The 13,653-nt window shown below is 23.1% G+C and overlaps 1 protein-coding gene across 1 annotated transcript in view; it reads left to right on the top strand.

Annotated features, from left to right (window-relative positions):
- LOC122503031 (4-coumarate--CoA ligase-like) overlaps positions 1 to 13,653 on the top strand; it is a 36,146-nt gene that overhangs the window by 10,583 nt on the left and 11,910 nt on the right. Inside the window, exons 4-5 of the mRNA XM_043613429.1 lie at positions 1,364 to 1,896; positions 1,990 to 2,327. Coding sequence (XP_043469364.1) covers positions 1,364 to 1,896; positions 1,990 to 2,327 — 871 coding nt within the window. The remainder of the gene's footprint in view (positions 1 to 1,363; positions 1,897 to 1,989; positions 2,328 to 13,653) is intronic.

Genomic DNA, 13,653 nt, shown 5'->3' with positions numbered 1-13,653 from the left:
AATTATTTATTTATTTTTAATTATAAACGGGACATGCCCTTTCGTACATAAATATTCTTAACCTAATATCTAATAAAAAAATTATGCTTTTAAAAATGCTTTTTATGCTTTTATTATGCTTTATTTCCCGTTTGGGAAATTTGTTCTTTCACTTAATATTTATAAAAAAACCACATTTAATTTTAAAAATGAATTTACAATTAGAAACTTTTTTGCTCAATTGTATTTATTTTGTATTTAATTATAAAAAAATTTATAAAAAAAAAATTATAAAAAATTAAAAATGATTAAAAATTTTTATTGTTAAAACATCCCTAATTTTAGATAACACATTGAAATATTACAAAAATGTACTCAGTAAAATTAATTTTGATGTTCCAATTTTTTTGAAAATTAATTTTAATTTTTTTTCGTTAAATAGAATAATTGACAAATTTTTATAAATAAAATATTTATAAAAATAAATAATACAAAATTGTTCCTCGAGTTATCAAATTATGCTGCATTTATGCTCAATAATTATATAAATTATGTTTTAAGTTATTGAATTATGCTTTTTAATTCTTTCGCAAATTGCAAATTATTATTGTTAGAAAATACTTTCTAATGTGAATTTTAACACTGGACAACATTTTCGTCCATTTTTAGAAGATTTCTTTGAAAATAATTTAATATTATTATCTTAGAGTATAATTATTCACCTAAACAGATTTACGGAAATAATTTTTTTATAATATTATTGTTATTGTTAAAATAAAAGTGGACGGAAACTGGGACACCCACGGTATTTGGGGAATTAATATGTGAAGAAGTAAAGTTGTACAAAATTTCAAAACGAAATGGTTAAGTAAATTTTGAGTTATGTTGAGCACGGCCTTCAAAAATAACAAACTTTCAGCAAAATGCTTTAAAGTTTTTATTTTAAACAATAAAAAAATCATAATAAAAGTCTATTATTCTTTTATACTCACACACAGTCGTCGATGACAGGCCCATAAAGAGCTTTCATCAAGATAATGTAGAACATCATTTTGCATGTGTCTATGTATATACGCAAAACGCTTCCTTCTTGACTGTCGTGCACCGCTTATTGTTGTCGAACAAGCATCGAACCCTTCTCGGAGCAACGGACACTCAAATACTCATAACTTCCTCAATTTTACTCCGTTTGACTTGAAGTTTTGCGACACAATATTCTTGAGATATTGTGCATTCTTTTAAAAAATATACCTTTCCCCCCTTAATAAGAGTCGAAAAAGTCAAATTATCATATCTGATGAAGCATTAATTATTTAATTATTATCTTATAAATTAAATACTTTATTTGAAATATACCTAATTGAATTCGATTCTCTCTTTTCAGGGTCCTGGGTTTGGAAAGCATTCTCAAAGAAAAGTACAGTGCGAAATTGCCTGTAATCAACAACAATGATGTGGCAGTTTTGCCCTACAGTTCGGGAACGACAGGTTTGCCGAAAGGAGTAATGCTCACGCACAGGAACTTGATTGCAAATCTCCTGCAATGCGACAATCCCGCCTGTGTGAACAACATTCCAACGACTGAGACCACACAGGAAACCACTTTGTCAGTTCTGCCATTCTTCCACATTTACGGGTTCAATGGAATCCTCAATTTCTTGGTTTACCTCGGTGGCCAAATCATCACTCTGCCAAGATTCACCGTCGAAGACTACATCAAATGTTTAGAAAAATATCGTCCAGACTCCATTTTTGTTGTGCCATCGTTACTATTGTTTTTAATCACTCATCCGGAAGTGACGAGGGATCACTTGTCGTCCATAACGAAAGTGATTTGCGGTGCTGCTCCTGCTACCAAAAGTCTCCTCGACAAATTCAAGGAGAAAATCGGCCGGGACAATTGTTTGCTGTCTCAAGGTAGATAGAGTGAAAGGAAAGAGAGGAAATCTTGAGTATTTTTGATGATTTTGCAAAATTAAAAGACGTTGTGTCCAATTGGTGAACTTGCAGGTTACGGAATGACTGAAACGAGTCCGGCGACAATTTACACGCCAAAGGCAATGCCGTATTCGAAGACTGGAAGTTGCGGCCAGTTGCTTCCGTCGACGGAGGCTCGGCTAGTAGATCTGCTCTCTAGGAAGGACATAGTCACCCCCGAAACGCCGGGCGAACTGCTCGTGAGGGGACCTCAAGTCATGAAGGGCTACCTCAACGATCCTGCGGCCACCAAAGATATCATGGACGCTGATGGCTGGCTGCACACGGGCGACGTTGTCTACTACGACGAAGACGAGTACTTTTTTGTTGTCGATCGCACAAAGGAACTTATCAAAGTCAAAGGAAATCAGGTATGTAAAGCAGTTATCTAACTCTATGGAACAACTATTTTTAAAACCCAAGCCACTTTTTAACAATGCAAAAAGAAAGCATCTCATTTTAAGATACTGTGGTAGTCACTTTCAAGTTGTTTCAAAAAAGTTATCAAAAGCATCTTAAAGTGCATTGACAATCAGGGTTGCCACGCTTTTCCTCATTTCAAATTCCCTGACTTTTCCAGGTTTTTAAAACCACATTTATATTTTACCAAATTTTATTTTTAATTTTAGTATAATTTTAATTTTATTTTTAATTTTACCAAACTCCCTGATTTCCAGACAAAACGACTTTTTTCCTGTTCTATTACATTTATTTACGAATTTCTTTAATTGTAAAATTACTCGAAAACATCAATAACTTCGTTTTTAAATATTATTTTTTTATAAAAATTTAGATTTTCAAAAATTTTAAATTCAATAACATAAAAGAATATTATTATAAAACATGAAGAAAGTGATTACTCCGAGTCGAAGACTCGGAGTTATAATTAAAACTTAATACAATCATTATTTTATATTATAAAAATATTGTTACTGTAATTTCTTCAAAATTATTTTCATTTCAATTCAATTCTTCATTTCTAGAATTTTAAACTAAAATTCTTCTTTAAATCAATTTTTTAAATAATTTTTGAAAAAGTTCTTCTTTGAGAATTTTTAAATTCATTTGTTTACAATTCAATTTTACCTAAAATTTCGATTATTTTGACATTCTTCAATTAAATAAATTATAGAAATTAAAAACTTCAAATAATTAAAAAAAATTCCATTAAACTTTTTGAGAAAAATTAATTCTAAATTTCCTTAGAAATCTTGTCAAAAATTTAATTATTTTTATAGATAATAAAATTTTATTATTCACAGGAATTCAATTATTCTCAAAAATTTAAATAAAATTCTTCGAAATAATTCAATTATTTTCAAAATTTATAAAATTCTCCACAAGAATTTAATTATTTTCAAAAATGATAAAATTCTTCTCGTAAATATTCAATTATTTTCAATATTAATTGTTACGTAATTTCGATTATTCTGACATTTTTCAATTAAATATATATTAGAAAATAAAAACTTGAAGAATTAAAGAAAAATTCAATAAAACTTTTTTAAAAAAATTAATTCTACAGAATTGTTATAAATAAAAAGTACGAAAATTTCAAGTTTTCAAAGATTTTAATTTGAAACTTTTTCAAAATTCAATTATTTCTAAAACAGGGTGTCTACTATTTTCGTTTAACAAAATTCCCGGTTATTTCCCGGTTTTTCCCGGCTATATCCTAATTTTTTCCCGGTTTTTTTTTCTTATCAAATTTAAATTTAAATTTGATTTCAAACATAAATAAATCATTAAATTTTTTGAAAATAATGTTTTTTTCAATCATTTTAATTAAAAACTTGGAAAATACTTGAATTAAACAAAGAATTTTTTCAAGTTTTTAAAAATAATCTTGTCTCTTTATAATTATAATTAAAAATTGGATTTTTCAATTTTATTAAAATTACATTGATAATAATTGAACTTCTGCAAAGAATTTTACTATTTATAAATATAATTGAATCCTTCCAAAGAATGCTATTATTTATGAAAGTAATTTAATTCTTGTGAAGAATTTTATTAAAATTTTTGAAAATAATAAGCAGCAATAATTAATTTTTTACTTAATATGTAATAAACATTTAGTTTGCTCAAGAAATAAATAAATATCATTTATTTGAACATTCAGAAATTTGAAATGATAAAAATTTAAGAGAAGTTTAATAATTATAATTATTAAATAATAATAGAATAGTATAATTTTTAGAAGCAAAAAATTGATTTAAAACTGTAAGAGGGACTTTAAATTTTAAAAATAAAATTTTAATTATGGTCACTAACTTCCCTTGATTATTTTCGAAAAATTTAAATAAAATTCTTTAAAAGAATTCAATTATTTTTCAAAAAAAGTAAAAAAATTTCAATGATTTGTTTAGAAAAATTCAATTATCTTGAAACAATAGAATTGAAAAATTACAACAATTTTATTTTTTAGATTTAAAAAAAATTTTGCGAAAGTTCAATTTTATTAAACAATTTTAAGTATGTATATTTTTTTAAATTAACTAATAAAAATTTTAATTATTAATCTTCGCAGTAAGAAACATGAATACATTAGAATTTTACTCTTTATAATATTCAATTATTAATCAATTATTAAATTCAAATACTTTGAAAATTCTATTTGTTAAAAAGTTTCTAATGAATTTCTTTAACAAATTTAATTACATATTTTCAGTCGAATTTCACAATATTTCTATTAACTCCATAATTTTTTTTAAATTTATTTACATAATATATTTGAATTGGTAACTGATTTTTTATCATCAAATTAATTATTTTTAACTAACTTAAATTTAGAGAACAGTATAAATATCTATAAAAATTGAAATAAAAATTGATTTTTTAAAAACAAATTAAAATAATAAAACTTTTTTAATTTTTGTGAAAAAATTCCCGGTTCGGTATAAAATTCCCGGCTAATTCCCGGTTTTTCCCGGTCAAATAAAATTCCCGGTTATTTCCCGGTTTTCCCGGAATTCCCGGTTAGTAGACACCCTGTAAAAATTTACGCTATATTGCTTTCAATATTCAATAATAATCTAAAATTTTAACTGAAATTCATTTTTAAATCAATGTTAAAAAAAATCCATGAGAATTAAATTATTTAAAACCGCTGCCAAGTTGTATATATTTTTTTTATAATTTTGGTGCTCATTTCATGAACACTTTACTTCCACATAGAGATAATAATAATAATAGGAAAATATATGAATAATTTTTTATAAATATGGTAAAAGTGATTAAATTTTGAGTCAATCAATGTATTTTTAAATACTCTACAATATAGTTTTAATAGTTAAACAAAAATTTTTAAACAAAAAGGTTGAGAAGATATCTTTTTCCACAATTTTTGATTTTTAAAATACCAATAATTTCGAAATTTATTATCGAATTAGGTTCAAAAGTAGGTCAATCGAAGCGTTTTTTAATGCTCTACAAGTTAATAACGATAATTTTAAAATTACTTCTACTTTTTTCAACAAAATTTTCAAAAAATTCTTATTTTCCAAAATTTTTGATTTTTAAAAGTTTAATATCTCCTGTTAATATGGACGAAAAATGTATAATTAAAGCTCAAAAGATGCGTCTAAAGAAACTCTACAAAATTATAGAAAAACATTTATAATTGTTTTAACATTTTTTTAAAGTTATGGGCAAAAAACGTTTTTTTGGAAAATTAAAACTCCAAAAAAAATTTAGTTAAACTTTATTAATCTATCACAAAGTACTCTCACTTTATGTCCGCAGGTGAGATCTACAATTTAAAAAAAATTCAACCCAAAAGCTCTTCATGATTTCGAGATATTTATGAAAATGTGATGTTTACACACACACACACACACACACATACGGAATGACATTTTTTAAAAATGTCATTTTTGAACTCCTGAGGTCAAACAACATAAATATATGTCAAAAAATCGAACTCGAAAAATTTTGGTATTACAATACTTCCTCTATGAGGAAGTAATACAAAAATAAATATTTTATTAAATAATTGAATGTTTCTTGAAATTGAATTTTCATAAAGAATTTTATCAACAAATTTTTAAATAATTGAATTCTCTTAAAACAAATTTTAATAAAATTTTGAAGAATAAGTTCATTTTTCATTTTTCATTTCTCGAAAGAACTTTATAAGAGTTTTTGAAAATAATTGAAATTTTGCCAAATATTTTATTAAAATTTTTGAAAATAATTGAATTCCGCAGAAAAATTTACATAAAGATTATTGCAATGACGAGAATTTTTGTAAATTGTTGAACACAATTAAATTTCTGCGAAGAATTATATTAGTTTTGAAAATAATTGGATTCTTGAGACGAATTTTATTGAAATGTCTTTTTAAATATAATTGAATTCTTTTATGAAATTTTATAGAAATAGTAGATATTGAAAATAATTTAATTTTGACAAATTTTTGAAATTATTAAAATTTTCTGCGAAGAATTTTATTAAAATTATTTTGAAAAAAAATTTAAATTGGATACAAAGAATTTCATTAAAATTTTTGAAAAAAATTTAATTTTTTCAAGAAATTTAATTAAAACTTTATAGAAAATAATACTTAAATTCTAATAAATAAATTGTAGCAAATGTTTTTAAAATAATTAAATTTCTTTGATGAATTTTAATATAATTTTGAAGAATAATTTAATTTTTTATTAAAAATCATTGAATTGATAAAAGTTTTTAAAAATAATTGAAATTTTGCCATGAATTTTATTATGTAAAACTGTTGGAAATAATTGAATTTCTGCAATCATTTGTAATTGCTTCAAAATTCAATTTTTTTTTTAGATATTAGTGTTTTTAATTAAAATTCTTCTATAAATTCATTATTTTTAATAATCAATTAAAAAAATATATTAAAAAATTGAACTAATTTCAGAAGAATTGGAATAATTAAAATTTCTCAAAAATCTACGATCTTTAAGACGATTTCTAATTAAATTCATTGAAAATTGAAATTTTACAAAATTTCAAATTTAAATCTTTTGAAATTCATGTGTATACTTATGAAAATTGTAAACATGTAAACGCAACATTTTTAAAATTTAATTAATTTTCAAATATTTATGTAAAATTAGATTTCAAGAATAAACTTTAGAAAATAACAATTTTCCAGGAATTCGATAAAAATTCCCTGACTTTTCCAGGTTTTTTCAAGGTTTATAAAATTCCCTGACATTTCCAGGTTTTCCAGGTTTGCAGGTTGCGTGGCAACCCTGATTAATTGATCTTTAGAATGGAATGATGTAGATGTTTTTAATATCTTAAAAGTGGCTAAAGTGTATTTTAAGATACTTCTTTTTGCAGTGTAAATTTATTTACATTTCTTACGATATTCACTACATATTAGAATTAGTATTTTATTTCTTGACGAATGGGAATAAATTTTCTTTAAAAATAAGCACTTTAGATATCAACTTGTTGATTCTACTAGGAAAAGGTAAGAACTGTAAGAACGAATTTATTTTTTTTCTATTTAGGTGATTCCTTTGAAAGTATCTACTTAATCTTCAATTTTTAAATTTATTTTTTCTTATATTATAAATTTTTTAAAGTTATTTTATATAGTATGGGAAAGGGACAGAAGAACCTAAATCAAGTAAGATATATTAGAGTATTATATGTACAATATACCCAAACAGAACCGTAACTTATTTGCAAACTTCGGAGTATTTACTTACTGGGGTCATCCACATATTACGTCACACTTTAAGGGGGAGGGGGGGTCAAACAATTTGTGACACCCTGCAGAAAAAATAGTGTGACGTAATATGTGGATGGCCCCCAAAGATTAGTGACAATTATGTAAAGATTTAAATGTGGGTCCACTCGCAGTTTTGAACTGACCGATTTCAAAGTTAGAGGGCCCAAATTTTAGCAAATTTTGTGCAGAATCGAATCCCGTCACTTTTTGAAATTTTAAAAATGGTGACCACCACACATAAAATTCTAAGATAATATACATTTAAATTTCTCCATTTATACTAATAATACTCTTACTATTTTTTATTAAAATCCATAAAAACATATTACTCTTATGTATTTAGGGTCGCTGCAACTGAATTTATGGTCAAAATTGAGAGTTTCAAAATGGTGGGTGAATATTAAAAATTTGTTGGATTCAGTCGAATCATGTTATTCTGGGGTTTTTGGGGTCGCTGAATCCAAATTTACGGTCAAAATCAAGAAATTCAAAATGGCGGATTCAATATAGTGGATGAGAATTGAGAAATTTTACTGGATTTTATTGATTCTTGTTATTTGCGGGTTTTTGGGGTTGCTGAGTTCGAACTTAAGATAAAAATTCAAAATGGTAGATAGGAATTGAAACTTTTGACTGGATTCAGTTGATTTTTGTTATTCGGGGGTTTTTGAGGTTGCGGAGTCTGAATTTGTGGTAAAAATTGGAAAATTCAAAATTCAAAATGCAGGGCTCGAACTAGGTCCGTAAATCCCGTAAAAGTCCGTAACTTTGTTTGAAGTCCGTAAAAGTCCGTTTTTTGGTAAAAAGGTCCGTAAAGTCTGTAATTTGATTGGAAAATGTCCGTAAAGTCCGTAAATTGTACGATATAATTTGGATAATTTTAGAGAAATTACAAATGATTGTAGAAATTCAATTATTTTCAAAAATTTTCCTCAATTCAATGATTTTTAATAGGTATCTACTATTCTAATAAAATTTTTCAAAAGAATTCAATTATTTAAAAAAAAATTAATAAAATTCTACACAAACCTATAATTATTTTCAGAAAATAATAAAAATTTCACAGAAATTCAATTATTTACAAATTTTATATAAATTTCTTAGCCATAATTCAATTATTTTCATAAATACCTAACAAAATTTATGGCAGAATTTCAATTATTTTTAATACAATTTTATTCATAAAAATTTTTATAAAAACTTGAATTTTGAAAAGGTTTCAAAAAATTGGCAAAATTTTATTTATTTTCAAAAACTTTCCATAATTTAATGATTTTTAATAGGCATTTACTATTGTAATAAAATATTCCAAAAGAATTCATTTATTTAAAAAACAATTTAATAAAATTCTACACAAACATTTAATTATTTTCAAAAAACAATAAAAATTTCACAGGAATTTCATTCTTTACAAATTTTTTTATAAATTTCTTCGCAATCATTCAACTATTTTCATAAATAATAAAATTTTTACAGGGATTCAATTATTTTAGTAAATAATAAAATTCTTATTAGGAATTAAATTATTTTGATAAATAATAAAACTCATTACAGAATTTCAATTATTTTTAATACAATTTTAAGCGAATTTCTCGAAATAATGTAATTATTCTTAAAATTTTTATTAAAATTTGTCAACAGAATTCAATTATTTAAAAATTTGTTGATAAAATTCTTTATGAGAATTTAATTTTAAGAAACATGCAATTATTCAGTAAATTGTTATTTTTGGATTTAAATAATTGAATTCGTCTAGTAAAATTTTCTTATAAAAATTGATTTAAAAACTGATTAGAGTTAAAATTTTAGATTATAATTGAATATTAAAAGCATTAGAGCGTAAATTTTTAGAAATAATTGAATTTTGAAAAGGTTTGAAATTAAAATTTTTGAAAATAAATATGAATTTTTCATATTTTTTACTGACAATTCTGTGGAATTAATTTTTTTTTGAAAAAGTTTAATTGCGGATTTTTTTAATATTATTTGAAGTTTTTATTTTCTAATGTATATTTAATTGAAGAATTTACGTTAATAATTGGAATTTCGTGAAATTGAATATTGTAAAGAAATGAATTTGAAAATCGTCAAAGAACTTTTTCGAAAATTATTAAAAATAATCGATTTTAAGAAGAATTTTAGTTAAAAATTCTTGAAAATGTTCTTTTATTTGACTCGGACTGGTTATATTTTTGTCAGTGAAAATATTAGGTACTATTTGAATAAGTGACTGACTTTTTGCTTCTAAAGTAGTAATTTTCAACTGATTCAAATTTAGAGAGTACCATATTGAAAAGCTAGTCTATAAAAGTATAAAATTTTATAAGATTACATCCTTCATGGTTGTCACAAAACCTGGAAATCCTGGAAAAGGTATGAAATAAAATTAACACCAGAAGAGAAGTGAAAAATTAATTTTTTTTGAAAAATTAAAAAAAAACTACTTTATCAAGCATATGAAAAAAAACTTTTGAAAAAATAAATTTATTAATATAGTTCTGTAGCCCCCCAAGGAGTTCCATAAAAAACCCTAATAACATTTTTTTAAGTAATTTTACATTTGTTGTCAAAAATGTAAATTTTGATGTGTTAAAATTCCACTGCTGCTTCTCCTCAAAGTTCAAAGTTTTCGATTATTTCTGTTATTAATTATTTTCTGATAAAACTCTTTAATTTGAAGAATCAAATTGAATGATAAAGCAAAATCATTGGCGATAAACGTCGGTTCATTTCGAGGCTGATATGATTTTGTAATTAGTTGCAAAGGCATTTTAATTGAATGATGAATAGCGATTAACATGATTATTGTAGATTACAATTTTTTTAAAATTTACTGTAATTTCCATTATGCATTATCAATTATCATAGATACTGCTGCATATCATTTTTTCTTTTTTTCGTTAATTTATTTACGCATATAATTGGCCTTTTAAATTACGTGTTAATTGTCGACAAATATAATTAGAATAAATTAAGAGACATATAAATAAAATGAATAAATAATCTTTTTTTAGATTTTAAACAAACTCTTTTCTTTTTACTTCTTTTTTAATTGGAATAAATTTCGTAGTTAATAGACAAAGTACAAAATTTTTAATGTTTCATTTTTTATCATTTTCTTGAGATTATCGGAGTTGAGATTATTTTTCATGTCCTCATTATGTTACTTAATTAAATTGATAAATCGTCTCGATGTAAAATTCTTTGGAATGATGGATTTTTTTCTGTTAAAGTAGATCAAACTAATTACATACAGTTAAATTTCATTATTAATTTGAATCTAGTAAATTACTAATTATACAAGCAGGGTGATCATTAAAATTTGCGAATAACATTCAAGGCTTTTTCCCAATTTCGAATAAGAATTTTCACGGTTTTTAAAATTAAAACTTTACTACAAATGACAAAATTAGCAATACCTATAAAAAATAATCACTTTCCTAAAAATTCTGCGAAAGTTATATAAAGATAATAAAATGTTTACTTATTGTTTCGCGAAAATTTAATTAAGATTCTTTTTTCAATTTTAAAAAACTTATTTAAGGCTATGAGAATTTTTAATTATATTTATGAGGCATTCCACGCCAAACCAACATATCGTCAAAATTCACATTTTTTATTTGGATCAAACATTTTTTATCTTTTAGTACTAGTTGAAAAAGAGCTTCATGATTTTTTTCAAATTTTTTTACCCAGCCGTTTGCATACGAATTTTTCAAAATTTTACGTTTTGAAAAAAAATTTTTTTTTGAATGCTCATAACTTCTACAAATGTGGATCAATTTTAAACTTTCTTGTATGAAAATTGCTTGTTTTTTCATGAACTTTTCAAAAATTTTATAAAAAAAATTTTTTTTTTAATTTTTTACTGCATTTTTGAAAATTCAAGAATAAAATTTAATTTTTAAAATTCTGTTTGTATCCTTCGACTATTACTATTTTTTCAGAATTTTTTTAAATTATCGAAATTCAGTATTTACAAATGTTCTATTACTTCTTTTTTAATTAAATATTTTAATCATTATTATTTTTCCTTAAGGATTAAGATTTTCAAAAATTTCAAATTCAAATATCTCAACTTTTTTGAAATTCAACAACGTCTAAGAATATTATTATTATAAAACATTTCATCATTTCAATTCAATTATTTTCTACAATTCTTAACTAAATTTCTTCTTTAAATCAATTATTTTTAATAATTTCAGTAAAATCTTCTAATTCAAATTCGTAAAAATTTTTACTAATTGAAATTTAGAGAGTTAAATTTTTAATTATTATCTAAAATTTTAACTAAAATTCATATTTGAATCAATTTTTATTAAAAAAATTCCATTAGAATTCAATGATTGAAATACAAACACAAATAATTTATTGAATAATTGAATGTTTCTTAAAATTGAACTCTCATAAAGGGTTTTGTCAACAAATTTTTAAATAATTAAAATTCTTTTGACGATTTTTAAGAAAATTTTTAAGAATAATTTCATTTTTTGCGAAATTTGATTAAAATTGTATTTAAAATAAATTGAATGTCTGTAAAAAATTTGACTATTTATGAAAATAATGGAATTATTGCGAAGAAATTTTTAAAAAATTTGTAAATAATTGAATTCTTATGAAATTTTTATTATAAAGAAAAATAATTAAATATTTGCGTAGAATTATATTAAAAATTTTCTGTAAATAATTGAATTCGTTTAAGAAGTTTTATTAAAGCAATAGATAATAAAAATCATTGAATTGAGAAAAGTTTCGGAAAATAATTGAAATTTTGCCAATAATTTTATTAAAATTTTTGAAAATAATTGAATTTTGGAGAAGAATTTTATTATTTATAAATATAAATTGAAAATTTTACTAGAATTTTTTTTAAATTTTGAACATAATTGAATTTTGTAAGAACAATTTTATTACTTTTGAAAATAATTTAATTCTTGAAACGAATTTTAATAAATTATTGAAATTAATTAAATTTCTACGAAGAATTTTATTAAAATTTATTTTCGAAAAAATTGAATTGTTACAAAGAATTACATTAAAATTTTTGAAAATAGTTTAATAATTCTTTCAAGAAATTTAATTAAACATGTATTGACAATAATATTTAAATTCTAATAAATAAATTATAGCCAAGCTTTTTAAAAAAATTGGATTTCTTGGATGAATTGAAAAAAAAATTTTAAAAATAATTATCTTTTTAGAGGAATTTCATTAAAATTGTATTAAAAATAATTGAAACTTTGCAATGAGTTTTATTATTTATGAAAATAATTGAATTCTAGCAAAGAATTTTATTATTTACAAAAATAATATTGAATCTTTTTAAAAAAAATTTTTATTATTATGAAAATAATAATTGAATTCCTTCGAAATTCTTATTATTTGTGACTGTCCACGAGAAAACACGGCTTAGGTCCAAAAAATCAATTTTGAGTTTTTTATGGTAATCGACAGATTTTATGTTGCTTTTTCAAATGCAAAAGTCAAAAGTTAAAAATATCAATTACTTTCGACAATATATCGTTTTAAAAATGGGTATGTCAAGCGTAGTTAACTTCAATCGTAGTACTTCAATCGCTCGCCTTGTGAAATTCCCGTTTGGGAGCTAAGCCGCGTTTTCTCGTGGACAGTCACATTTATGAAAATAATGAAATGTTTGCGTAGAATTTTATTAAATTTTTGTTTAAATAATTGAATTATTTTGGAAAATTTGATTAAAATAAAAGATATTGTAAATCATTGAATTGAGGGTAATTTTCGAAAATAATTAAAATTTTGCCAAAAATTTTATTAAAATTTTTTTAAATAATTGCATGTCTGCGAAAAATTTTACTTTGAAAATAATTAAATTTCTTCAATCATTTGTAATTGCTTCAAAATTCAATTTGTTTTAGCGTTTTTAACTAAAATTCTTCTATAAATCTATTTAGTTTTAATAATTAATTAAATAAATATTAAAAAATTTAAACTTATTTCAAAAGAAT

This window comes from Leptopilina heterotoma, unplaced genomic scaffold (genome assembly GCF_015476425.1).
Source record: "Leptopilina heterotoma isolate Lh14 unplaced genomic scaffold, ASM1547642v1 Lhet_24, whole genome shotgun sequence".
NCBI classification, from domain to species: domain Eukaryota; kingdom Metazoa; phylum Arthropoda; class Insecta; order Hymenoptera; family Figitidae; genus Leptopilina; species Leptopilina heterotoma.
Note: the sequence above shows the minus strand (reverse complement) of the source record. Positions and strands in the feature narration are given on the sequence as shown.